The 25,487-nt window shown below is 39.5% G+C and overlaps 1 protein-coding gene across 11 annotated transcripts in view; it reads left to right on the top strand.

Annotated features, from left to right (window-relative positions):
• hdac4 (histone deacetylase 4) overlaps positions 1–25,487 on the top strand; it is a 436,407-nt gene that overhangs the window by 246,382 nt on the left and 164,538 nt on the right. For all 11 annotated transcript variants that reach the window (XM_073046732.1, XM_073046730.1, XM_073046731.1 and 8 more), the window contains 2 exons: positions 4,674–4,794; positions 17,116–17,237. In XM_073046732.1, coding sequence (XP_072902833.1) covers positions 4,674–4,794; positions 17,116–17,237 — 243 coding nt within the window. The remainder of the gene's footprint in view (positions 1–4,673; positions 4,795–17,115; positions 17,238–25,487) is intronic.

Here is a 25,487-nt window from a genome sequence, read left to right as displayed (position 1 = left end):
GTAATACCTCCTGTCCCTCTCTCATATTATCTGCTTGCCCACCCATTGCCTCCCTGTGGTGCTCCTCCCCACCCCTCCCCTTTCTTTCTTCCATGGCCTTCTATCTCTTACACTAATCAATTTCCAAGCTCTTTGCTTCATCCCTCTCCCTCCAAGTTCCACCTATTGCCTGATATTTCTCTCTCCCCTCCCCCTACCTTTCTAATCTACTCAGCTTTTTTTTCTTCCCATTCCTGCTGAAGGGCTTCAGCCCAAAACGTTGACTGTAATTTTTTCCATAGATGCTGCCTACCCTGCTGAGTTCCTCCAACATTTTGTGTGTGATGCTCGGATTTTCAGCATCTGCAGATTTTCTCTTCTTTGTGATTCAAAAATAGGGGAAGTTGTGGATAATGAGGAAAGTTGTCCAAGCATATAGCAGTATAGATCAGTTGGAAATAGTGCATTTTGAAATGTCAAATATAAGAGGAAAGTATAAATAAAAGTAAGGATCTTTAGAAACACTGATGTACATAAGGACCTTGGAGTGCAAGTTCATATCTCCCTGAAATTAGCAAACAAGATACGATGATAAAGAAGACAGTAGGTGTGCTTGCCTAGCGCATTGGTTGCACCACTGAGCATAAGCATTGGAAAGTCATGTTGCAGTTTGGGTTAGGCTGTTTTTGGAGTATTGTGTGCAGTTCTGGTCACTGAATCACAAAAAGGACATGGAGATTCTGCAGATGGTGCAAAGGAGGTTCAAAGTTTAAAGCAAATTTATAATCCAAGTCAGAATCTTTTTTTTGCAGGAATTTACAGTAGAACAGAGAAATGCAATAGAATCAGTGAAACACTACACACAAAGACGGTCAAGCAACTAATCAGCAAAAGAAGATAAATTGTATAAATAAATAATTTATATATAAAAATGAGAACATGAGTTGTAGAGTCCTTGAAAATGAATCTATAGATTGTGAAATCAGTTCAGACTTTTTATTTAGAAATACAGTGCAGAATAACCCCTTCCAGCCTTTGGAGCTGTGCCACCAGCATTCTACTCTTTTAACCCTAGCCTAATCAGCAGGACCATTTACAATGACCAATTAATCTATTAACTGGAACATCTTAGGACTGTGGGAAGAAACCAGAGCTCCTGGATGAAACCCACACATTCCACGGGGAGGACATATAAGTTTCTTACAGAGGACGCCAGGATTGATCTCTGCACTCTAATGCCCCAAGCTGTTAAAACGTCGCTCTAACTGCTACACTACCGTGACGCTGGTAAAGGAAGTTTTCCTTGCTGCTTCAGGTGGCTGACAGGTAATAAATGTTCCTGAAGCTGGTGGTGTGGGAACTAAGGCTCTTGTACCTCCTTCCTGATGGCAGCAGTGAGAAGAGAGCATGGTAGGGGTCCTTGATGGTGAATGTTGCTTTCCTGTGGCAGCGCTGCTTGTGCTCAGATGTGGGGAGGGCTTTGCTTGTGATGAGCTGGTTTGTGTCCACCATTTTTTGTAGGCTTTTGACTGGGATGTTGCCTGGAATAGCTATAATGTAATGTAAGACAAACTTGGATTACTTTCTCTGGAGCATTACAGCCTAAGGGATGTAAAATTTAATTAGAGGTGTTGATAGCACAAAATACTAGAGAATTTCCAACATCAGCAGAGCCATCAATCATCAAGCTCTTGAACCCCACCACTGAACCAAAGGTAACATGGACACACATCTCATGTTCTCAATACTTATAGCTTGCTTATTTATTATTAATTTATTTTTCTTTTTATATTTACACAGTTCGTTGTCTTTGCACATTGGTAATTTATCCATCTTGATGTGTGCAATCTTTCAATCTATTGTGTTCTTTGTATTTACTGTGAATGCCTGCAAGAAAATTATATCAGGGTTGTATATGTTGATATATATGTACTTAGATAATAAGTTTACTTTGAACTTTGAATCTCTTGTATTCAATAGTCTTTTTCCTAGGGTGGAAATATAGACATAGGTTTAAGGTGAGAGATGGAAAGTTTAAAGGAGATTTGCAAGGAAAGTTTTATTTTTTCAGAGGATTCTTGGTGCCTGGAATGCACTGCCAGGGGAGGTGATGGAGATAGATGCAGCAAAATCGGATTGTTTAATTGGCGTTCTATTCAACACAGACTTTGTGGGCCAAATGTTCAGTTCTTATGCTGTACTGTTCTTCTTTCTGATGCCCATAATTGCATCGAGGTATAATCAGTGTTTAACATTCTTACTTTGTACATTATGCTCTATAAACTCTAAAGTTGTCCTCTCTGCTTTAGCAATGCAACAGACTTATGTGGATTCCGATTAATTGGACCATTGGCTAATTGAGGCAGCTGCTTATTCGGACAACTCTTAAAGAACAAAAACAAATTGAGAAAATAGTCAAGATTCCCTTCATTTATTTGGGACACAATACTGCTTAATTGGTGCAAGAGACTTAACGAAAATTTTTTAACTAGCTTCAGTTGCATGCACATTCTGTATTCATTAAACACTACACCATGCTTAGAGCAAACAGTTTTTAAATAGCATCAATTACATTTTGTGTTCAAAAAGCAGTGTTTTTTTTTTGTTATTGATAGTTGGTGAGAAATAAGCAGTAGGACAATTCAGAATTGTTTTGCTCACTGCATTTCCAAGCACTCCAGCTTGGAGATGTCAGAAACAGCCAAGAGTGAAAGTGCAATGAGTTCACTACTTCAACAAGTTAGGCACAACGATGGATTTGAAGGGATCATCTTGAATGTTACAATGAAGACAAAGGCGACCATCAAAAGCATTGTCTGAAGATAGTAAATTATCTATCCTAGATATCTATGGTGATTTTCTTCATTTACAGGCAATCAAATCAACCCAGCAGCATACACTGGATTAATTCCTCTATCGAACACTATTAGGAACTAATACATAGTCTTATAGTACTGTACTAATATTAGTAGTGTTCTAATTTGTTCTGTATTTCATTGAAATACAAGATCTGTTACTCAATTTGTCTTTTTTATACCTTTTTAACTATTTCCATGAAACTTTGGCTAATTGAGGCAGCAGCTTAATTGGGCCAAAGCATACTGGTCCCGAAGTGTCCCAGTTAACCAGAATGCAGTGTATTTGACATCACTAAGCTACTTTGTTTCTTCACTTGCTGTAATATATTATTAGGTAATAGTATATTATTATCTCTCATTTTTTCCCTCTAAAATGCACCATATTTATCTGCGTTAAACTATATCATGAATTTCAGCACTGTGACCTCTATGAGAAGGGTAATGAAATTATTGCACCTCCAATCAAAAATCTCCATTCTGAAGCATTACCTGGTTCCTCTACAGATACTGCCTAAAGTTCTAAGTACTTTTTGTATTTTCTGTTATATGTTTTAGAATTTCAATAACTGCAGTAATTTTCTTTCCTGTCCTTCTAAAGTCTGATACCTAAAATCTGTTAGAAATTACTGTATGTCACTCTACCCAGTTCATGTTCACTGCTATACACTCAGTACCCATTTTATTAGGTACTTCCTATAGTTAATAAAATGGCCACTAAGTATATGTTCATGGTCATCGGCTGCTGTAGCCCATCCACTTCAAGATTCAACATGTGTGTTCAGAGATGCTCTTCTATTGTAACATGTGGGTATTTGAGTTACCCTTCCCCTCCTGTCAGTTTGAACCAGCCTGGTCATTTTCCTCTGACTTTTCTCATTAACAAGGCATTTTCGCCCACAGAACTGCTGCTCACTGGATGCTTTTGTTTTTCGCTCCATTTTCTGTAAACTCTAAAGATTGTTATGCATGGTCAGAAGTTCCTAAGATACTCAAACCACCCTCCCTGGCACCAACAATCATTCCATATTCAAAGTTACTTAGTCATATTTCTTCCGCATTTTAGTGTTTGGTCTGAACAACAACTGAACCTCTTGACCATGTCTATATGCTTTCATGCATGGTTTTGTGCCACATGTGGCCATAAAGTCTAATCATGACAATATACATTAGGAACACCCACTGCCTTGACTTTATGATTTGCAAGCATTTTGGCATTTACACTTCATTGACGGACACACAAGTTCTTCCTATTCATATGCGTGTTTTTATTATTTTTGTATATAAATACTGTTACATATAGGTTCTGAATGTCTTTAAACTAATGCCCAGTGTAACTGAGTCATTATGTTTTATTTCCTCTACTCTGCTGCAGATGAACTTCATACACATTGGAAGGAGTATGATGTTAATCACTAAATTTACTTAAAGATCTATCTGTGGTTTCACATGCCACACAGCTCTTGGATGAGATGGATCTAGTGCTTCACTATGTGATCCAGACAAAAAAGCCAGTCTCATTTTTGATTTTTGAAGGTTTCTTGTTCAAGTTTATTCAGTTATTTGCAAAAGATATATTAATTTTATTTCATGAAACTTAGGCCACCATTATGTATTCCGCCGTTTCCATAACATTGCTTGGTTATGATTATTGGTTGGTAGTTGTCACATAATGGAGAGATAGCTGATTGATAAAATTACTCTGAAATGCTTTAGATGTTCTTACACATGAGGTGATATATAAATTTGTTTTGTTGGTTCAGGGGTGGTTAGTTAAGGAATACAATGTGTTTGTATTCTTAGATTTTAGATAACCTTGTTTTTGTGTATGTTTCCTAGGTGCAGTAGCAAGCACAGAAGTGAAACTAAGACTTCAAGAGTTTGTCCTAAATAAAAAGAAAGCTGCGGCACATAGGGCAATAAACCATTCCATTCCAAATGACCCAAGATATTGGTACGGGTAAGTATGACTCCTGAGCTGCATTGTTGTAATAAAATTAACACTGACTTTTCTCAACAAGCTTCTGAAAGTCGTACACTTCCTGCTTTCCTTCCAGTGATGGCAGATATTTTTCTATAGTGATGTGTGCTACATGCCAAACTTAGAGTGCTTGATGTTTCACTGAAATACTATATTTAGTGCTTCTTTAGCTGGCTGTATCTGCTTGTAAGATTTTTTTTGTGGGGTTTTCTGGCTAGCCTTTCTGGCTCAACAGTCAAGAAACAACATTATTTTTCTTGATTGATGAACCAGAAATGCAGGCTAGCAAATTCAGATTCAGATTTCAGATAGAGATTATTGTCATTTAGAAACCACAAATGCAATGCAGTTAAAAAATGAGACAACGTTCCTTCAGAATGTTATCACAAAAACGCATGACAATAGACGATAGATAGTAGGTGCAGGAGTAGGCCCTTCGGCCCTTCTAGTCAGCACTGCCATTCACTGTGATCATGGCTGATCGTACACAATCAGTACCCTGTTCCTGCCCTCTCCCCATATCCCTTGACCCCGCTATCTATAAGAGCTCTATCTAACTCTCTCTTGAATGCATCCAGACACTTGGCCTCCACTGCCTTCTGGGGCAGAGCATTCCACATATCCACCACTCTCTGGGTGAAAAAGTTTTTCCCCATCTCTGTTCTAAATGGCCTACCCCTTATTCTTAAACTGTGACCTCTAGTTCTGGACTCACCCATCAGTGGGAACATGCTTCCTGCCTCCAATGTGTCCAATCCCTTAATAATCTTATATGTTTCAATCAGATCCCCTCTCATCCTTCTAAATTCCAGTGTATACAAGCCCAGTCGCTCCAATCTTTCAACATATGACAGTCCCGCCATTCCGGGAATTAACCTTGTGAACCTACGCTGCACTCCCTCAATAGCAAGAATGTCCTTCCTCAAATTTGGAGACCAAAACTGCACACAATACTCCAGGTGGGGTCTCACCAGGGCCCTGTACAGCTGCAGAAGGACCTCTTTACTCCTATACTCAATTCCTCTTGTTATGAAAGCCAGCATACCATTAGCTTTCTTCACTGCCTGCTGTACCTGCATGCTTGCTTTCATTGACTGATGTACAAGAACACCTAGATCTCGTTGTACTTCCCCTTTTCCTAACTTGACTCCAATTAGATAGTAATCTGCCTTCCTGTTCTTGCCACCAAAGTGGATAACCTCACATTTATCCACATTAAACTGCATCTGCCATACATTTGCCCACTCACCCAACCTGTCCTATATGACAAAACAGACTACACCAGAAAATCTCATAATGTTTGGCAATCCCCAATCCAGAGTCCGGAGAGGCTGCTGCATATTAATATTGCGCTACCATCTAGTGCGTTCCCCGGAAAAGAGCTCCAATCGCACCAGACAAACAAAACCAAAAACTAAAGCTACAGGACCTGCACAAAACCACACAGTTACAACACATAGTTACAACAGTGCAAACAATAGCATTATGATAAAAAAACAGACCATGGGCACAATTAAAATAGTCCAAAGATGCCAAAAGACTATTAGTTTGAAAGAAACCACCACACAGTTTCCAGAAGTCCCCAGGGTCCCAACAGACTCGTTCTCTCACACTGCTGACAGAAGGGAATACCCCCGCTATGGACCTCCACGGCGCCGCCCGACCCAGCCTCACAGACACAGCACACAGCGAAGGCTCCGTCGAACCCAGCCTCGCAGACACGGCACACAGTGAAAGCGACCTGATTGCAGCGGACCGTCACGGAGTCCATCGAGCCTCTGACCATCCCCTCCAGCACAGCTTCTCCGAGCACCATCCTCCGCCAAGCGTATTAAGATGGCCCCGCCAACGGCCATTGGCAACACGATTCCGAGGACTGGGGGCCTGTTCTTCCCAGCAGAGACCCTGATCTCACAGCAGCAGCAGCAACGAAGAAGGTCTTCCTGAGATTTTCAGATGTTCCTCAGTGCTCCCATGTCCGTTTTTCATCCAATTACGATTACGCACGGCACCCCACTTCACAAATAACAGATAATCAGCTCTGGAGTGGCCACTGCTAGCTGCCGTCGCGCCGCCATCTTGGAACCAAGTTCATAAATATCATCTATGAGCAGAAATACTGCAGAACAACTTGGAATAGAAAATTTATATTAAATTAAGGTTGCTTTTTCTTGTACCTGCCTTGCTTCCCTCCATCCACACTACCAGAAAGAATGATAACTTATGCTGTACAGTGATTTTTGTTAGATAGCAAGAAATGTTTGGAACAGAAGTGACATGGAAAATGGCACTAAGTTACTAAATATGTGAATATGTAAATATGTCCCATCTTCCTGACTATCAAAATAAATAATGTGCTCCACGTCTATGGGATGCTATCTGTTTGAGATATGAGACTTCAGCAGCATTTGCTTGCCCCACAGTGAACAGCAAAAACAACTTGGATTAATGTAATATTTAAATGTGGAGGTGTGTCCGAAGATACAGTAGTATGATCAAACAAAACAGAGGGTGCTTTTCTACCCAACTCTGACTAAAAGCCTCTAGAGCTTTTGTTCTAAATTCCAATCTTTCTCAAATATCTTGTTGACATCCTCAAATGTCCCTTTCAACTTGGTATTCTGCACAGCAAACCAAATTCCATATATCATATTAAGTCACTGCTAGTACATTATAGAAGTGCAAGTGACAGATTTTTGAAAATCCAAAACTCAGCATAAGGTAGCCTCTCCCCAGAGTGCATTAAATGTGATTCAAAAATTGCATCACTACTTATTCTTGGATTAGTTTATGGTGTGTTTAAGTACTCTCACAAATCTTCTAGTAGCTACTTAATTGCCCAAAGAACCCATTCTTTTATGTTTTATTTCTTCACTTCATGTATAAACTGGTTGCTAATGTTGCATCTGGTTTGAAACACTCAAAATGTCAGTGAGTAAGGATTTACAGTAACATAAATGAAGCTGCCGTGTCTTACAGACTGTCTGCAAATCTATATTGGTATTTAGCTATAATAAGTTATCAGAGGTGTGACTGTCAATAATTGTGCCTTTTATGGATTTTTTTTTACTCAGTTTGCTATATTTTTTTTGTTGGTAGTGTAGTTCACAGCCATTAACAGCTCTCCAGTTGTAGACTAAGCATTTAGTCACAAAACTATTGGGAGCAGACTATAATGTAAGCTTAATTTTCTGATTAATAGCTATTTTTTTATGAAGATTAGCATGTAATTAGCATTTTCTTCAGCTTGTAAAATATTTTGTATCCATAAATGGATCTCTATTGGACATAGTAAATTCATATCCATGAAGGATTCATCTTTCCATGAAAGATATGGAAGATTGAAAAAGCATGACCATTATTAACAAGTGAATGATGTTTACAGTCTTGATCCTTGTAGCCTTTAATGATCAGAATTCTGGAGCAATATTATAATTTTAGAAGTCAAGAACCTTAATCTGAAGTAATTTTTAACCCTTCCACTATCTTACAGTTTTCTGAAAATTGTCAGTGAGGAAACTTTTTCCCATGAAGGAGAAAATCTTGCTGGTTGGAATCAGTTCCAATCAAAATTTCCAGCTTTCAGCCACCGTATGTTCAGTAAATCATAATTTTTTCACACACTGAAGGCAACAGTTTGAGAACTTACTGTGTTGATTTCTATTGTCACTTCTCTCAGCTGCTGAATTTTATTTTGTGTAGTATCAGGAAACCCAGGAATCCATTAATGTCAGTGGGGATTCCAAGCTTGTGAATAAAGAGGCAAAGGAATTTTATGTTGATTTTACTCTACTATTTGTAATTATTCTAGGGAGGGGTAGGTAGGTAATGGAATCTTTCCAATTGACTTAGTTTTTATTTATCTTAATCATGCACTTGATAGAGCATAGCACAGAACAGTCCCTTCAGCCCACAGTGTTGTGCTAACCTTTTAACTTACTCCTCGATCAGTCTAACCCTTCACTCCTACACAGCCCATAACCGTCCAAATTTCTTTAATCCATTTGCCTATCTTAAGAGTCTCTTAAATGTCCATAAAGTATCAACTTCTATTGCCCCACTCTGCACTTAACATTCCATGCACTTACCGTTCTCTGTGTAAAAGAAAACCAACCTCTGACACCCCCCTTGACTTCTCTTTACTCACCTTAAAAGAATGTCCTCTGGTATTGGTTGTTGCCACCCTAGGGGAATAAGGCCTCTCCACCCTATCTGTGTTTCTTATCATCTTATATTTGTCTACCAATTCGCCTCTCATCCTCCATGCCAAAGAGAAACGCCCAAGATTAATCAAACTTGCCTTAAAAAAAACATTCTTCAAAAGATATGTTTTCTAATCCAGGCAATGTCCTGGTAAATCTCCCCTGAACCCTCTCTAATGCTTCTATATTTTTCCTGTGTCGAGGCAACCAGAAATGGTTGCAACAGTACTTCCAAATGTGGTCTCAGCAGAGTTTTTTTAGAGCTGCAACATTAACACATAGCTGTTGAATTCAATCACCTGATTTATTGAAGGCCATATACCTTCTTAACCACACTATCAAATTGCACTGCAACTTTGAGGGATCTATGGAGCTGCATCCCAAGATCCCTCTATTCCTTCACACTACCATGAATTCTGCCTTTAACCGTGTAACCAACCACGACTGCGCTGCAACACACAGCTCAAACCATATCATCAAGTTCGCCGATGACACGACCGTGGTGGGTCTCATCAGCAAGAACGACGAGTCAGCTTACAGAGAGGAGGTGCAGCGGCTAACGGACTGGTGCAGAGCCAACAACCTGTCTCTTAATGTGAACAAAAGAGATGGTTGTTGACTTCAGGAGGGCACGGAGCGACCACTCCCCACTGAACATCGATGGCTCCTCGGTAGAGATCGTAAAGAGCACCAAATTCCTTGGTGTTCACCTGACGGAGAATCTTACCTGGTCCCTCAACACCAGCTCCATAGCAGAGAAAGCCCAGCAGCGTCTCTACTTTTTGCGAAGGCTGAGGAAAGTCCATCTCCCACCCCCCATCCTCATCACATTCTACAGGGCTTGTATTGAGAGCATCCTGAACAACTGCATCACTGCCTGGTTTGGAAATTGCACCATCTGGGATCGCAAGACCCTGCAGCGGATAGTGAGGTCAGCTGAGAAGATCATCGGGGTCTCTCTTCCTGCCATCACGGACATTTACACTACACGCTGCATCCGCAAAGGAAACAGCATTATGAAGGACCCCATGCACACCTCATACAATCTCTTCTCCCTCCTGCAGTCTGGGAAAAGGCTCCGAAGCATTTGGGCTCTCACAACCAGACTATGTAACCGTTTCTTCCCCCAAGCTATCAGACTCCTCAATACCCGAAGCCTGGACTGACACCTTGCCCTACTATCCTGTTTATTATTTATTGTAATGCCTGCACTGTTTTTGTGCACTTTATGAAGTCCAGTGTAGGTCTGTAGTCTAGTGTAGCTTACTCTGTTTTTTTTTATTACGTAGTTCAGTCTAGTTTTTTGTACTGTGTCATTTAACACCATGGTTCTGAAAAATGTCTAATTTTTACTATGCATTGTACCAGCAGTTATGGTCGAAATGACAATAAAAGTTGACTTGACTTGACTTGATATTCTGCCTTCAAATGTGTCCTACCAAAGTGTATCACTTCACGCTTTTCCAGATTGAACTCTGCCACTTCTCAGAGTAGCTCTGTATCCTATCTATGTCCCTTTGTAGCCTATGACATTCTACACTATCCACAACACCACCAAGCTTCATATCATCTGTAAACTTACTAACCCACCCTTCCTCTTCCTTATCTAAATCATTTCTGAAAATCACAAAGAGCAGGGGTCCCTGAACAGATCCCCATGGAACACCACTAGTCACCACCCTCCATGCAGATGATGAGTGAGGGCCTCCATTGGTCAGAGTTGACCATGGATATTGCATCCCAGCTGTCCAGATATGCAAGCCTGGGCAGTACAATATGGAGAGCAAGCTGTTGCCCATGTATCTGAGGAACCCAAAGGAACGGCAGACACCTAAACTGTTAGATACTAGCAGCATTGCAGGAGTTGCCAGTCAACATTGAACTCAATGTAGGACTCCCTTAAGGACTGCAGCTCCGGATTTTTCCTTTGGGGCTTACTCCCAAAGCCTTTGCCATGGGTGTGTATAGTTGCAAGGCAACTGAGGTTTGAGATCAGAGTTTTCATTCTCCTAGATGAGTTGCCAACCATGGCTGATGAGCCCCATCTGCCGGAAGTGACTGGTTTTAAGGTGCCAGTAACCCGCCTTTGCCCCTTCTCCTATCAGTAGAAATAGTTCTGCCGGGCTTAGTAGCTAAGCCACACAGGAAGGCTGGGAGCTGGACTTGGTTGTCAGGGGCTATTTGAGGTGCACTCCATTGGGGGCATTTAATAGGTATGAGGAGTTTGTCCCCATTACCATCCCTGGCTATAACAGCCTTAAGGTATCTACATAACCTCCATGCAGATATGCTCCATTTATACCACCCTCTGCCTTGTCTGGATTAGCCAATTCCAAATCCACATTACCAAGTTTCCATGGATCCCATGCCTTATGACTTCCTGCATGTGACTGCCATGGGAGAACTTGTCAAATACCTTACTAAATTCTATATACACCACATCCACGATTCTGCCTTCATCAATTTGTTCTGGTCACTTCCTCATAAAAGGTAATCAATCTCATGAGGCATTACCTGCCCTCACAAAACCATGTTGACCATCCCTAATAAAAATATGCTACACCAAATGCTCATACATCCTGTGCTTGCCCACTTACCTCCATTTGTTCCCTGCCACTTAGCCAGTTTCCTATCCAGGCAGGTTAATGAGTTTTGTTCCACTAATTTCAATTTTCACAACACTTCCTTATCAGATGCTTTGGTAAGTCCATATTAATGACATAAAAGACTGTTGGTGTACTGCCTTAAAAAAAAATCTAGTTTGTCAGATATGTTAGATCTAGCTGATCGACTGAAAATTGTCATGATTTTTAGCCATGCCATCTTAATCATGGACATAAGAAATCTAGGTCCAACAGATGTGAAACCAAATTTGTAGTTTACTGCCTTCCCTCTCACCTTTCTTACGTAACAAGGTAATATAATTTTTTTTTTAATTAAATAAACAAGGTAGTATAAGCAATTATCCATTACAAAGGAATGTTTCGTAAATTGAGAGGGTTTTGAAAGACAGGGCATAGGCAGTGCTCATCCCCATTTCCTTTAAAACAGATGGAAACTATCAATAGTAAAAAAAATGTGTATTCCTTAATAATACATCAGTTTTTCTGCCTATTGTTGAGTTTCTGTACCTTAATCAGTATTAGTTTCCTCATAATAACTGAGTGCTATAAATCTCTTGTCTGCAAATTTCTACTATATGTTGCCTGTGGAAATAGAAGGTACCTGGTAAGGAACAAAAGTTTGTATAAGTAGACTAACAGATTATTAGCAATGGTAAAATTCAGAAGATACATAACTAAATTTGCTACTTTTCCTTAAAAGATCCATAGTTCAAAGTAGTGTTTCATAAATATTTATTTTTAAAATGGATTAAATTTTTTTTTCCAGCTCAAACATAGATATGCTACCATGTATATCTTTACCTGAAATGTACTGGTCACTGACAAATAAATTGATTAAAATAGACATTACCAAATACCTGAGTCAAGTGTGTATGGCTTTTATATTTGGTGTGTAAGGACCTCTGAAATTATTTAGTTTTTGAAATTGACTTCATTGCTGAATTACACCAATTCATTTTGTTTTCAGTGTGCAATATTTACTTGCTCTTTAAAAATGAATTTTATTATTTTCTTTTGAAAAATTCTTTATAAAATAAGAAGGGAAAGCTGCTTCTTGAAAGAGGTGATTCACTTAGGTTTTTGACTAAAAGCAAAAATGTACAATCTTGGAAGCCATAGTATTCAGTACAATTGTGTAAGTTGGGATGTTATATTGAAGTTGTAGAAGAGGTTCGGAGGTTTAACTTGGAGGATTGTGTGCTGTTGTATGGTCACCTAGTCACAGGAAAAATACCAATAAGATTGAAAGAGTGCAGAAAAAATTTAGAAGAATGTTGCCAGGACTTGAGGACATGAGTTATAGGGAAAAGTAGAAAGATTTGGACTTTATTCCCTGGAACATAGAAGAATGAGAGATTTCATAGAGGTATACAAATTTTTGAGGAATATAGATAGGGTAAATTCAAGCAGGCTTTTTCCACTAAAGGTTGGATGAGACAAGAACAAGAGGGAACCTGAGGGGGATCTTCACCCAGAGAGTGGTGAGAGGTTGGAATGAGCTGCCAATGAAAGTGGTAGGTGTGGGTTGGATTTCAACATTTAAGAGATATTTAGATAGGTACATGGATGGGAGGGGTGTGGAAGTCTACGTTCCAGGTGCGTGTCAATGAGACTAGGCAGAATAACAGTTCAGCATGGACTAGATAGAGTACTACAGCACAGAAACAGACCCTTCAGTCTATGACTCTAAAACTATATTAAAGATTGCACAGTAGCCCAGAAGTTAGTGCTGCTGCTTCATCATTCTGGTGACCTTTCTTTGTTCCTGATCTCTAGGCTGTCTATATGAAGTTTGCATGTTCTCCCTTTGACTGCATGCCTTTTCCCCAGGCGTTCCAACTTCCTCCCACTGCTAGTTAATTGGCTACATTAATTACATCTGGTGTAGATGGTTGGTGGGAGAATCAGAGTCGGCCTTGCTGTGATTGGAAAAAGACAATATAATGATGTGATTGTTCTGAAACATTAACTAACCCTAAAACCTGCTTGAATGTAACTTCTTCAGCATAGCAAGATCTTTCACGGGTGCAGTACCTTATTGAGCAAATACGATTCCAACCCACAATGTTTGTTCAAAATGCTCCATTTTAGAGTGTTTTAAAGGAGGAATGAGTTTTTGGGATAGAATTTCTGAAGCTTGGGTCTTGGCACCTGAAAAGACAGCTACCACAGATGGAATGATAACATTTGTGATGAATTCAGAATTAGAGGAGCTCTTGTATTCCAGGGGTAAAACAGAAAATGCTGGAATCTTTCACTAGGTCAGGGAACATCTGTGGGAAGAGGATCTTTTTCACATTTTGGATGTGGGACCCTTCATCAGCACTGAGAAAGAGAGAAATTAGTTAATTATACCCAATCTTCCCAACAAAGGGAATATCACTGAAAGTATGAGACCAAACAAGTTAATAATAATACTGAAAGCAGACTTACTTTTCTGTGTGTGTACAATATGTTAACAGCAAGGCTATGGAACATACTACCAGCGACTCTATACTAGTAGGAAAAGGAAAACAACTGAGACAAAATGACAGGCAGAAATAGCCAGTTCCAATGCAAACAATGAAAAAGGCAAGTTACCTCGATGGAGAATTCAATATAGAGTCCAGAAAGCCCCTAAGTGCCCTGATAGAAGATGAAGTGTTGTTCCTCAAGCTTTCAATAAGCTTCAGTGCAACAATGCAGGAAGCCACAAATAGGTCAGAGTGGGAGAATTGGGAAAGAGAAAATAGAATATGATTGTCTCACTAGGACATCTTAAGTGATATTTGAAATATTCAAGATTTCAATGGACTGAGTAAGTATTGTAGTTTCCATGTGAATAAGGAATGAAATTACTTATCCAGAATAATTTCAGTTTCCTCTTGAACTTTAAGTGTCAGTAAAACTCAAATGACAATGTTGACCTTAACTGTACAATGAGTATACAGCTACATATATATTTTGCAGTCCTTTGAATGATTGCAGTGCTGGTTCCATGCATTCTGTATCAATGAAACCTCTCAAAAGGAATAAGCTATGAAAAGGAACAGCTTTCCTGGTCCTTGTACGATAAAGTCCTTTGTTAGGTACAAAGCAATTTGTGATGTCCTGTGACCTTTGAAGGAAATGCAATAATTTTAAATGATAAAGTTTTAATAAAGTGGGCATTTATGGTGAAGCTAGTATTTACTAGCCAGTACTAATTAGTTCTTCAAGTAATTGCTTTGCTGGGTCATTTCAAAAGACAGCCAGGCACTTGCTTAAATGCCCTGAAGTGATAGCACAACCACTGATGCATCTGCTTTTCATATAGCAGGTTTTGAGCAATGACTCGGGACATTTAAGGTGTTTCTTTTAAATTTAGTTGTCCATCTCTGAAGAATTTATTTGTATTTGTTATCACTACTTTAATCTCAAGAGTACAGAGCACAATTCTGAATTGTTGCTATACTAGATATTTGATCAAGTAACAATAGTCCAACTTCAGCTACTATGGCAAGTAGGTCCAAAGCTAGAATAAAATGATTTTTTCCCATTTTCTTTTGCCTGACTGAGGTATAATTACACACCAAGCCACCTATTTGAAAAAAGCCATAGCTCATGTAAACCTCCAGAATGCAAATATCTGCAAACATCTCAGTGGAGCATAGTTGCTGAGTCTGTTCCCAGATATGTGCTTATAGATATAGATATGTGCTTCTAACAACACTTTCTGGAAAGAACTTTGGAGCAGAAACTACATGAGCTTTTGATTGTTAGATTCTTAACTGTTAAGAGATTAGTGTAGGAAGGTGTTTCTGAAGTAGCTGATCAGCCTTGATCTTACTGAATGGCAGAAGGAAGCACACAGGGCCAAAAGGCCTTTACCTCCTTTTTTTTCCTATGTTATGTGTTTATTCTTACTTTATTGTGGACTGGTTAGCAATCAGAGGATCACAGTTAACCTGGGCTTCACGATCCAAAATAAATTCTACTGTAATTTTCAAAAGGAAGTGGATAACTCAAAAGTAAACACATGGCTATGATAAAAGAACGGGGTGATGAAAGGTGAGATAGGTTTGATAGGCTGAGTGGCCTGTATTAGGCTGCTCAGCTCTTTAATATTAATATTGGCTTTGAAGTATTTTGTTAAAATTATCTGTTAAAGTTAATTAACATAGCAATCTTTGGGAATTAAATGGCAAATCATCTGCTCTAGTGCTCTGGAAGAAGCTGCAATACATCTGGAAGAGTTGTTAGGAACTACAAATTTTCTGATATTTGTCATGTTTGTCAAAAACTTGCAATTTCTGTGCATTTTCAAATTAAAATTACATCTGTTGTGGCACATTTGATAGTTATAATAACTTTTAAGTGACATGTTAAATCCAAGAAAGGTAATAAGGGTAACCCTGGGAATTATAGCCAGTGAGTCTTACATCAGCAGTAGGCAAACTATTGGAGAGGATTCTTAATGTCAGGATTTGCAAACATATGGAGAAGCATAGTCTGATTAGTGATAGTCAGTATGGCTTTGTGAGGGGCAGGTTACAAAAGGTCTGATTGACCTTTTCAAGGAGCTGACAAAACAAGTTGATGAAGGTAGAGTGATGCATGTGGTATATATGGAGTTTTAATAAGACATTCAACAAGGTACCCATGGCAGACTCATTCATTTTGTCAGGAGACATGGAATTCATGGATACTTAGCTGCGTGGATTCAGAATTGGCTCATCTACTGAAGATAGAAGTAGTAGTAGATAGAGCTTATTCTGCCTGGAAGTCAGTGACTAGTGGTTTTCCATGAAGGTTTGTTCTGGGACCCCTGCTGTTTGTAGCTCTATAAAACTCTTTTGGATCGTACTTGGAGTATTGTGTTTAGTTCTGGTCACCTCATTATAGGAAGGATGTGAACCCTAGAGAGGGTGCAGAGGAGATTTGCCAGGATGCTCCCTAGATTAGAGAGCATGTTTTATGAGACTAGGTTGAACAAGCTAGGGCTTTTCACTCTGGAGTGAAGGAGAATGAGAGGTGACATAATAGCTGTATAAGATGATAAGAGGCATAGATAGAGTGGACAGCCGGAGCCTTTTTCCCCAGGGTGCCATTGGCTAATATAGGAGGGGAAAATTGTAGAGTGATCGGAGGACAGTATTAGGAAAGTGAGGTAGGGTTGTTTTTAAACACAGAGCGTTAAGTGCATGGAACGCATTGATGTGAGTAGTGATAACAGCAGATGCATTTAAAGACATTTGACAGAGTCTTAGATAGGCACATGGATCAAAGAGAAATGTAGGGCTATTTGGGAAGGAAAGGTTAGATTGATCTTGAAGTAGGTTAAAAGATCGACATGGGAATGTTGTCCAAGGGGCCTTTACTGTACTATAGAGTTCTGTTCTAAGCCAGTTGATATTTTCCTATTACTATAATTCATATGTAATTCAACCAGCTGTTCCAACTTATTTTACATGAATTTTAATCTGATTCTTTCCCATGGTTTCTTTTTGTTGCAGAAAAACCCAACATGGTTCATTAGACCAGAGTTCTCCACCTCAAAGCAGCATGTCTGCCTCATACAATCAAACAGTCCTAGGGATGTATGATCCCAAAGATGACTTCCCACTCAGAAAGACAGGTAATATTGCATTGAAGTACAAAGTTTTATATAACAAATCAAATTTACTCATGTCATGTTGGAAACAGTTTTCTTCCCGCAGCAGGGATATTTTTGTATTTTGCTTTCGTTGAAATGCTTTAGTTTAGCTAGAGACCCTATTAGGGAAGTGCTTTCAAGTGCTTCATTGCTTCTGTGGTTGACCTATACAGGTCTTACTTTAAAAAAGACAACTTTTGGTTGCACTTGCATATACTATTTAATTACTAACCTTGATTTACAGGAATAATAATTCTTAGCAGAAACAAATGGCTTTCATAAAAATGGCCACCTTGTTAACTGTTTACTTCCAGACGATCTTGACTCTTTGGTTCAGTTTTTTAATGTTTAATCTGAGTTATATGCCTTTGCTCTTCATGTTTATAATATGTAGAAGTGCTTTCCTGTAGCATATGGATTCCAAGATTGGACTAGTAAACTGAAAGCTTGGATTAATCATACAGAAAATGATTAATAGTCCAATAAGAATTTGAATCATATTTAAAGTCAAGAGAAAAGATGGCACCATGAGCTATTTTTATGATCATTTTTTCCCTAAGTCATAAAAACACAACTTCACTGGTTTACTTTTAAGTTTTAGTTCCTACTACTCTTGACCTACAGCAGCCAACAAGCAACCTTGTTATCAATTTTTCAGAGCAACTGGGCAATAATGAAGTACATAAGTTTAACAAATCTTTCTAAGATTCAAGACTGTTTAATGTCATTTCCTGAACACAAGTGTAAAGGAAACATAGAAATCATAGAAATCTATAGCACATTATAGGCCCTTCAGCCCACAGTGTTGTGCCAACCATGTAACCTACTCTAGAAACTGCCTGGAATTTCCTTACTGCGTAGCTCCCTATTTTTCTAAGCTCCATGTACCTATCCAGGAGTCTCTTAAAAGACCCTATCGTATCCGCCTCCACCACCCCATTCCACGCACTCATCACCCTCTGCATAAAAAAAAACTTATCCCTGACATTTCCTCTGTCCCTACTTCCAAGCACCTTAAAACTGTGCCCTCTCATGTTAGCCATTTCAGCCCTGGGAAAAAGCCTGTGGCTATCCACACAATCAATGCCTCTCATCATCTTATACACTTCTATCAGGTCACCTCTCATCCTCCATCAATCCAAGGAGAAAAGGCCAGGTTCACGCAATCTATTCTCATAAAGCATACTCTCCAATCCAGGTAATAACCTTGTAAATCTCCTCTGTACTCCCTCTATAGTATCCACATCCCTCCTGTAGTGAGGTGACCAGAACTGATATAGTACTCCAAGTGGGACCTCAGATAACTGTAGCATTTCCTCACGGCTTATGAACTCAGTCTAACAACTGATGAAGGCCAACACACCGTATGCCGCCTTAACAACACTGTCAACCTGTTGTTCAACCTGAACAAAGTAATTGCTATTTTGCATCACAAAAATACCACAAAAGATAAAGAACACAATAAAAATTTTAAAACACAATAAGTATCAATACGCAAGATAGTTTATATACATAGATAGATTGTATGTCCATAAAGTGATGCTAGGTGGTACATAAGTTGACTGATAGGAAATAATAAATCAGTGGTAGCTGGAGGGCATGGGAGGGTGGGTTAGTGGGTGGAGGTGTTGATCAGCCTTACTGCTTGGGGAAAGTAACTGATTTTGAGTCTGGTTGTCCTGGCATGGTTGCTATGTAGGCTCCTCCCTGATAGGAGTGGGACAAACAGTACATGAGCAGGGTGGGCAAGATCCTTAATAATGTTATTATCCCTTTTCCAACATCTTTCTGTATATATGTCCTTGATAACAGGTAGACTGGTGCCAGTGAAGCGCTGGACAGTTTTGACTACCTTTTGTAGAGTCTTCCTGTCTGCCACAGTTTTCATACCAAGAAGCAATGCAGCTTGTTAGGGTGCACTCTGCTGCATATGTGTGGAATGACATGAGTATGAACGTGCATAGTCCAGCTGTCTTCAGCCTCCACAAAAAGTAGAGGCACTGGTGAGCTTAACTGACTCTGTAGGATGTGCTCTGGGATCATGACAAGTTGTACAAGATGTGCACTCCCAGGAGTTTGAAACTGCTCGGTTTCCACTGCTGTGCCGCCAATATGAAAGGGGATGTGAGTTCTCTTGAAGCCGATAATCATCTCCTTTGTTTTGCTGACATTAAGGAAAAGGTGATTTGCCTGGCCCCAGGCCTTAAGCTCTTCCTCTCGGTGGACCATCTCATCATTGTTGGTGATGAGCCCCTCCACTGTCGTGTCATTGGTGAACTTGACGATGTGATTGCTCGGATCTTTGACCATGCAGTCATGTGTGAACAGAGTGCATCACATCATTTCCCATCATAATTTGTGTATAGTTACCAGTTAAAGTGGGTCATTCTTCTAACAAACTCTACAATATGCACCACAAGATTTTAAACATAGTATTGATTTTGTCCTATTTCAGCATTTTGACCATAATTAAATGCCAGAATAGCATAGGTCCTTGATCTTTTGGCAAAAAAATTTGAAAGGTGAATAATTTCAATAGCTCAGTAGTTCCATTTAATATTGGAGAAAGGTGTACAATATACATCCTGAAATTCTTTTTCTTTGCAGACATCCATGAAAGCAGAAGAGTGCCCCAAAGAATGAATGACTTTTATAACTTTAGAACCCCAAAGACCCCCCCACTCCCATGCAAAAGTGGCAGCAAAGCATTGACCCACCCCCACCCACCCATTAAAAAGCATCAGCACCCTCCACCCACCAAGCATGCAATAGCAAGGTTCCCAATAAAGACCATGATCTGTAGTACAACATAAACTAATTGTTACCCGACAATTTGATATGCCACAGGCTCTCTCTCTCTCTCTCTCCCTAATAAAGGGAAAAAGGATGTCCCTTTTACAGCAAGAGGGGAGACATAGCAAATCAACTCAATGATTTATGGTGTTAAAAGTCTGTCGCGTCACTTTTTTCTCTGAGTTCTGTGACTTGAAAATCAGGGATATCGTGTATCCTGGGGATATTGAAAAACAGCCGATCACAAGCCCCTGAGAGTGGGTCCTGCCACCACAAAGAATGAAAGTTTGAGTGTAACTCCAGGTCAGGGTGTTCAGTAGAACCACATGCACCCTCAAAGGGAAAAGGAGAGACATCCAAGGTAGAAATTCAGCTGTTTTCATAGATGAACATGAAGGAGTTGCAGTTTAGCGCCATTATCACTCTGCCTCTGTCTATGCCACTTGAATAATATTAGTATTTATTCATATTATTGCGACTTGAAGCATGGACAGATTATCCTTGCTCTGAATTGTAATGTAAATAGGACAGCTCCACAGTCTGCTTATTGCTTTCTCATTAGCCTGCGCTCAATTATTAGCAAAGTGTTGTCAGTGCTCTCAACAGTCAGCAATTAATCATCTCCTTATCAGCGCTCAATTTAGCTTCCACCTGGACCCTTTACCTCCAGTCCTCTGTTTAGTCTCAGTATAAATATGGGAGGAAGAGCTAAATTCCAGGAGTGAGTTGATTCTAACTATGCTTGAAATCACTGAGGTATGTGACAGTGTTACACCAGAAAATCTGTTACATCGGAAGTCAGGGAAATTGAGGAGAAAATTCTCTACTGGCAGGTTCCTTAGCTAGCACAAAGCAAAATGATACAAAAACAGAATGCAGCTTTCCATTCCAGGACATCAGACGTGCCCTCCTTTAAAGAATGAGGTTTCCCTCCTAATATTGATGCTGCCCTCACCCACATCTCCTCCATTTCCCTTACATCTGTGCTCACCCCAGCCTCCCGCCACTGAGATACTGATAGAGCCCCTCTTGTCCTTACCTCCCACCCCATCAGCCTCCGCATCCAACACATTATCCTCCACAATCTCGAAAGGGATCCTACCACTAAACATGTCTTTACCTCCCCCCTCCCCCTCCCCCAGGAATTGCTCCCTCTGTGATTCCCTTGCCCATTCATTCCTCCTCACTAATCTCCCTCCTGGAACTTATCCCTGCAACCAGCCTAAGTGCTACACCCGCCTGTACACCTACTCCGTCATCTCCACTCAGAGCCCCAAACAGTCCTTCCAGGTGAGGCAACACTTCACCTGCAAATCTGCTGGGGTCATCTATTGTGTCCAGTGGTACCGATGCGGCCTCCTCTACGTACCTTATTAATATTCTTGATTGCCATTGTATTGAACTTCAAGTGTCCTAACTGGGCTAATGTTATGCTGTGAATTTTTCACTTAAGCCCATTAAAAGGAAGCCACTTGTTCCAAAGGTCAGAATTTGGTTGCCAGATCTGAGATTAACAAAATCGTCGTGCTCAATCACTGCGCAATCTGGACTACCTTAATGAACTTGAAAACAATTCGCATTTGTAGTGTATTGAAAGCATCATTGGATTGCAAACATTGGAAATTATACAGTATATTGTGGGCAGATATGTTTTAATTATATCTCATCGTTCCCTCTAACATATTTGACTGTTAAATTGGTAACAGAGATTACGTACATCAGAAACTGGACTTGCGTTCATCTGAATGTGTCTATTTCTGTTCAAGTCTATAACAGAGATTCCTGCTTCTAAATATCTTCTAACATAATTGTGCATTAAACAGGAAGTGCTGTGTGGTTGACAACGCACTTTTTGGACTGAGGCACTAAACCACACGCTGTTTGGTTACTTCAGTTGGACGTAAAGATGCCATGGCAATATTTTGAAATTATCCCTTATTAATACTGGCAGCTTAATCAACATCAGTGAAATACATTGACATGTCATTATATTGCTGTTTAGGAGATGATCCTGTGTGCAAATAGGATGCCTACTTTCTTGTAATGGAATAATCACTGCTTCAAAAAGTATTTCATTGTTTGTAAAATAGTATGTGTCTTCCTGAAGTACTACATGCATGCTACATGTATGTTCTGCCTTTTGATTATATTGCTTATTGTTTAATTACTTTTCACATTTGGCTTATCACAATATCAGCAGTGATGAACAAAGGGTAATTATAAAAATCAAAATATCTGCAGACACCAAAATTAAATCAGAATTGACAGGAAACATTCAACAGGTCAAACAAGATTTGTAAAACAAGTAACAAAGTTAACATTTAATGTCAAAGGCCCCTTGTCAGAACTGGGAAAAAGAAATAAACAAATTGCAGTGAAGATGGGAGAGAGCTGGACAAAGCAAAGGAAAACAGAGAGTAGTGAAATTCTCTACCCAGGGAAGCAATAGAGGCTACCTTATTAAATACATTCAAGACACGTACATTTTTGAATGGAAGAGGAATTAAGGTAGTTAGATAGAGCTGAGTTCACGGCCAAATCTAGCCATGATCTTGTTGAATGGTATTGCAGGCTCGACAGGCCAAATAGCCACTCCTGCTCCTATTTTTGTTTTTAATGTAATATCTCTGATAGAGCAAGGTTATGATTTCCAACAGTATATTGTTGATGTATTCTGGTTGATAAATTAATGAGGGCAGTTAGAGCAAAGTAACATAAATAAAGGCATTTTAAAACTGAAATGAGAAAATACGAAAGATGAGAAATGCAGGCCAATAATGAATTTCAAGTCAATCAGGCTATGTTACTGAAGAGAGAAAAGATGAACTAATGTCACAGATGGGTGATTACACCAGATACTAGTTCTGATACAGATTGAGAAAGTGAGTTACGTAAAACTCTTCAATTCGATATAGAATCTGGAGAGCTGCAATGTGGCCTTACAGAAGATGAGTGCTTATGCTAGGGCTGGAGGCAGTTAGCAGGTAGGTCAAAGTAGTTCAGCAAATTAATATGACAAGCAAGATGGAAACAGGGTCACTCCCACCAATGGAATTAGTGTTTTTCCATTCCCCATTCTAGTTCTTCTCTTCCCCCTTCTCCTCACCTGCCTTTCACCTCCCTCTGATGCCCCTTCTCCTTCCCTTTCTCACATGGTTCACTCTTCTCATCTATCACATTCCTCCTTCAACACTTTACCTTTTGCCCCATCACCTCCTAGCTTCTAACATCATTCCATCCACTTACCTTTCCCCCTCACCTGGCTTCACCTGTCAGCTTCTGGCTTGTACTCCTTCCTCTCCCCCCACTTTCCTATTCTGGCTTCTTCCCCCTTCCTTTCCAGTCCTGATGAACAGTCACAACCCAAAACATCGATTGTTTATTCCTTTCCATAAATATTTACATAGATGTTAACTGCCTGCTGAATTCCAGCATTTTGTATGTGTTACTAACCATAAATAGGAGAAATTCACTTCATTACATAATAGTACTTTTAAAAATTGTATTTTCCCCCTTGTATACTTAGCTGTTATGATTAGATGGCAACATAATCTCACTTGTAAAACTTCTATTTTAATGCAGTCCTTATCTGAAGGTGACGTTCATTAGTGAAAGGAACCCTTATCTTGACATGAATCAGTCTGGTCTTTATTTTTTTAAAGGGGTTGGCATGCCAGGATTAATGCTTTTCATTAGCTAATCAGTTTTGAAGTTGGAATTAGAAGACTAAATGAGTTTTCTGTGAGTGTTCTTTATTCAGATAATAGCTGGCAGTAGTATATATATATATATGAGTTAACTGAGTGCATCAAAGCAAAGGGTTGTTAAGTGGAAAAATAATATCTATATTATTTCAATAGCCTGCTTAAGTTAATGTTACTACAATGAAATATGCATGATAAAAATAAACTAATAACAGCATGAATAATGAAATACTGCAGATTCAGGTTATTTTAATTCCTTCAAGTTGAAATTGCATAATGGAAAACCAGAATAGATGCCAAAAAAAGTTGTTCGACTATGACTAATCTGGTGGAAGCGTCAACACCAAGTCTTAATGTATAAGTAATAAATACAGTTGGAAATCTACTAGTTAAAAATCATAGAGTACAGTGGGCCCTCCTTATCCGCGGGTTCCACATACGCAGTTTCAACCAACTGTGGATCAGGAAAACTCCAGCACTCGTTGTTTGACCATGTACAGACTATTTTTTCTTGCCATTATTCCCTAAACAATACAGTATAACAACTATTTACATAGCATTATAATACCATTGTATTAGGTATTATAAGTAATCTAGAGATGATTTAAAAGTACAGGCGGTCCCCAGTTTATGAATGAGTTCCATTCCTGAGTCCACCTTTAAGTTGGATTTGAAGTCGGAACAGGTACATCCGGTATTATTTAGTGTCAGTTAGTCAAACGTTTGTCCTAGTATATAGTATATATTTTACCTTTCTATGCATATAAAGCACTTAAGAAATGTATGTATTTCAATAATGAAACCACTGCGTTGCTTAGTAATAATTGTGGCTTTCACTGGGGCAGGGCCTTTCGCATGCTTCATTATTCTCACTTTATCCATTAAAATTGTTCTGATCGTTGACCAACTGTAGCCTAATGCTTTTCCAATGACCGATGTCGTTTCATCTCTTTCTGATCGCTTTATTGCTTCCACTTGATTTTCAATTGTGATCGTGATTATTTTCGTGAACAGAAACACTGCAGATTCAGAGCTGCGCTGGGTCCTAAAGTCCACCACACTGAGACAGGTTAAACAAGGTCCGGGGTTCTGCTGGGCCCTAAAGACCACTGCACTGAAACAGGTTAAATAAGGGATTTGAGCATCTGCATTTTTTGGTATCTGCAGGGGGTCCTGGAACCAATCCCCCACGGATAAGGAGGGCCGAGTGTAATAGAATAATACAGACAGAAATAGGTCTTTCAGCGTGCCAACCACAGTACCCTCCCTGCTAATCCCAGTTGCCCACATGCAGCCTAAAACCCTCTAAACATGTCCTGTCCATGAAGCTATTCAAGTGTGTTTTAAATGTTGCAATTGTACCCACCTTGACCACTTCCTCTGGCAGCTGATTCCATGTACTCACAACTCACTGGGTTTTAAAATAAGTTACCCTTTAAGTCTCTTTTAAATTTCTCCCCTCTTAGCTTGTATCTGTGACCTCCAGCTTTGGATTCCCGAACCCTGGGAGTAAAACTAGAGCATAAACCTTAACCATACGCCTCATTATTTTATAAACTTCTATGAGGTCACCTCTCATTCTCCTATGTTTAAAGGAGTAAAGATATAGCAGGGCCAATCTCTTTCTATAACATAGGACTTCTAGCCCAGGCAATATCTTTGTAAACCTCTTCTGCATCCTCTCCGGCTTGACAGTGTCTTTTCTATAACAGGGTGGCCAAAACTGCACACAATA

Source organism: Hemitrygon akajei, chromosome 5, assembly GCF_048418815.1.
Source record: "Hemitrygon akajei chromosome 5, sHemAka1.3, whole genome shotgun sequence".
Classification (NCBI taxonomy): Eukaryota; Metazoa; Chordata; class Chondrichthyes; order Myliobatiformes; family Dasyatidae; genus Hemitrygon; species Hemitrygon akajei.
This window is presented reverse-complemented; position numbering and strand designations above follow the sequence as displayed.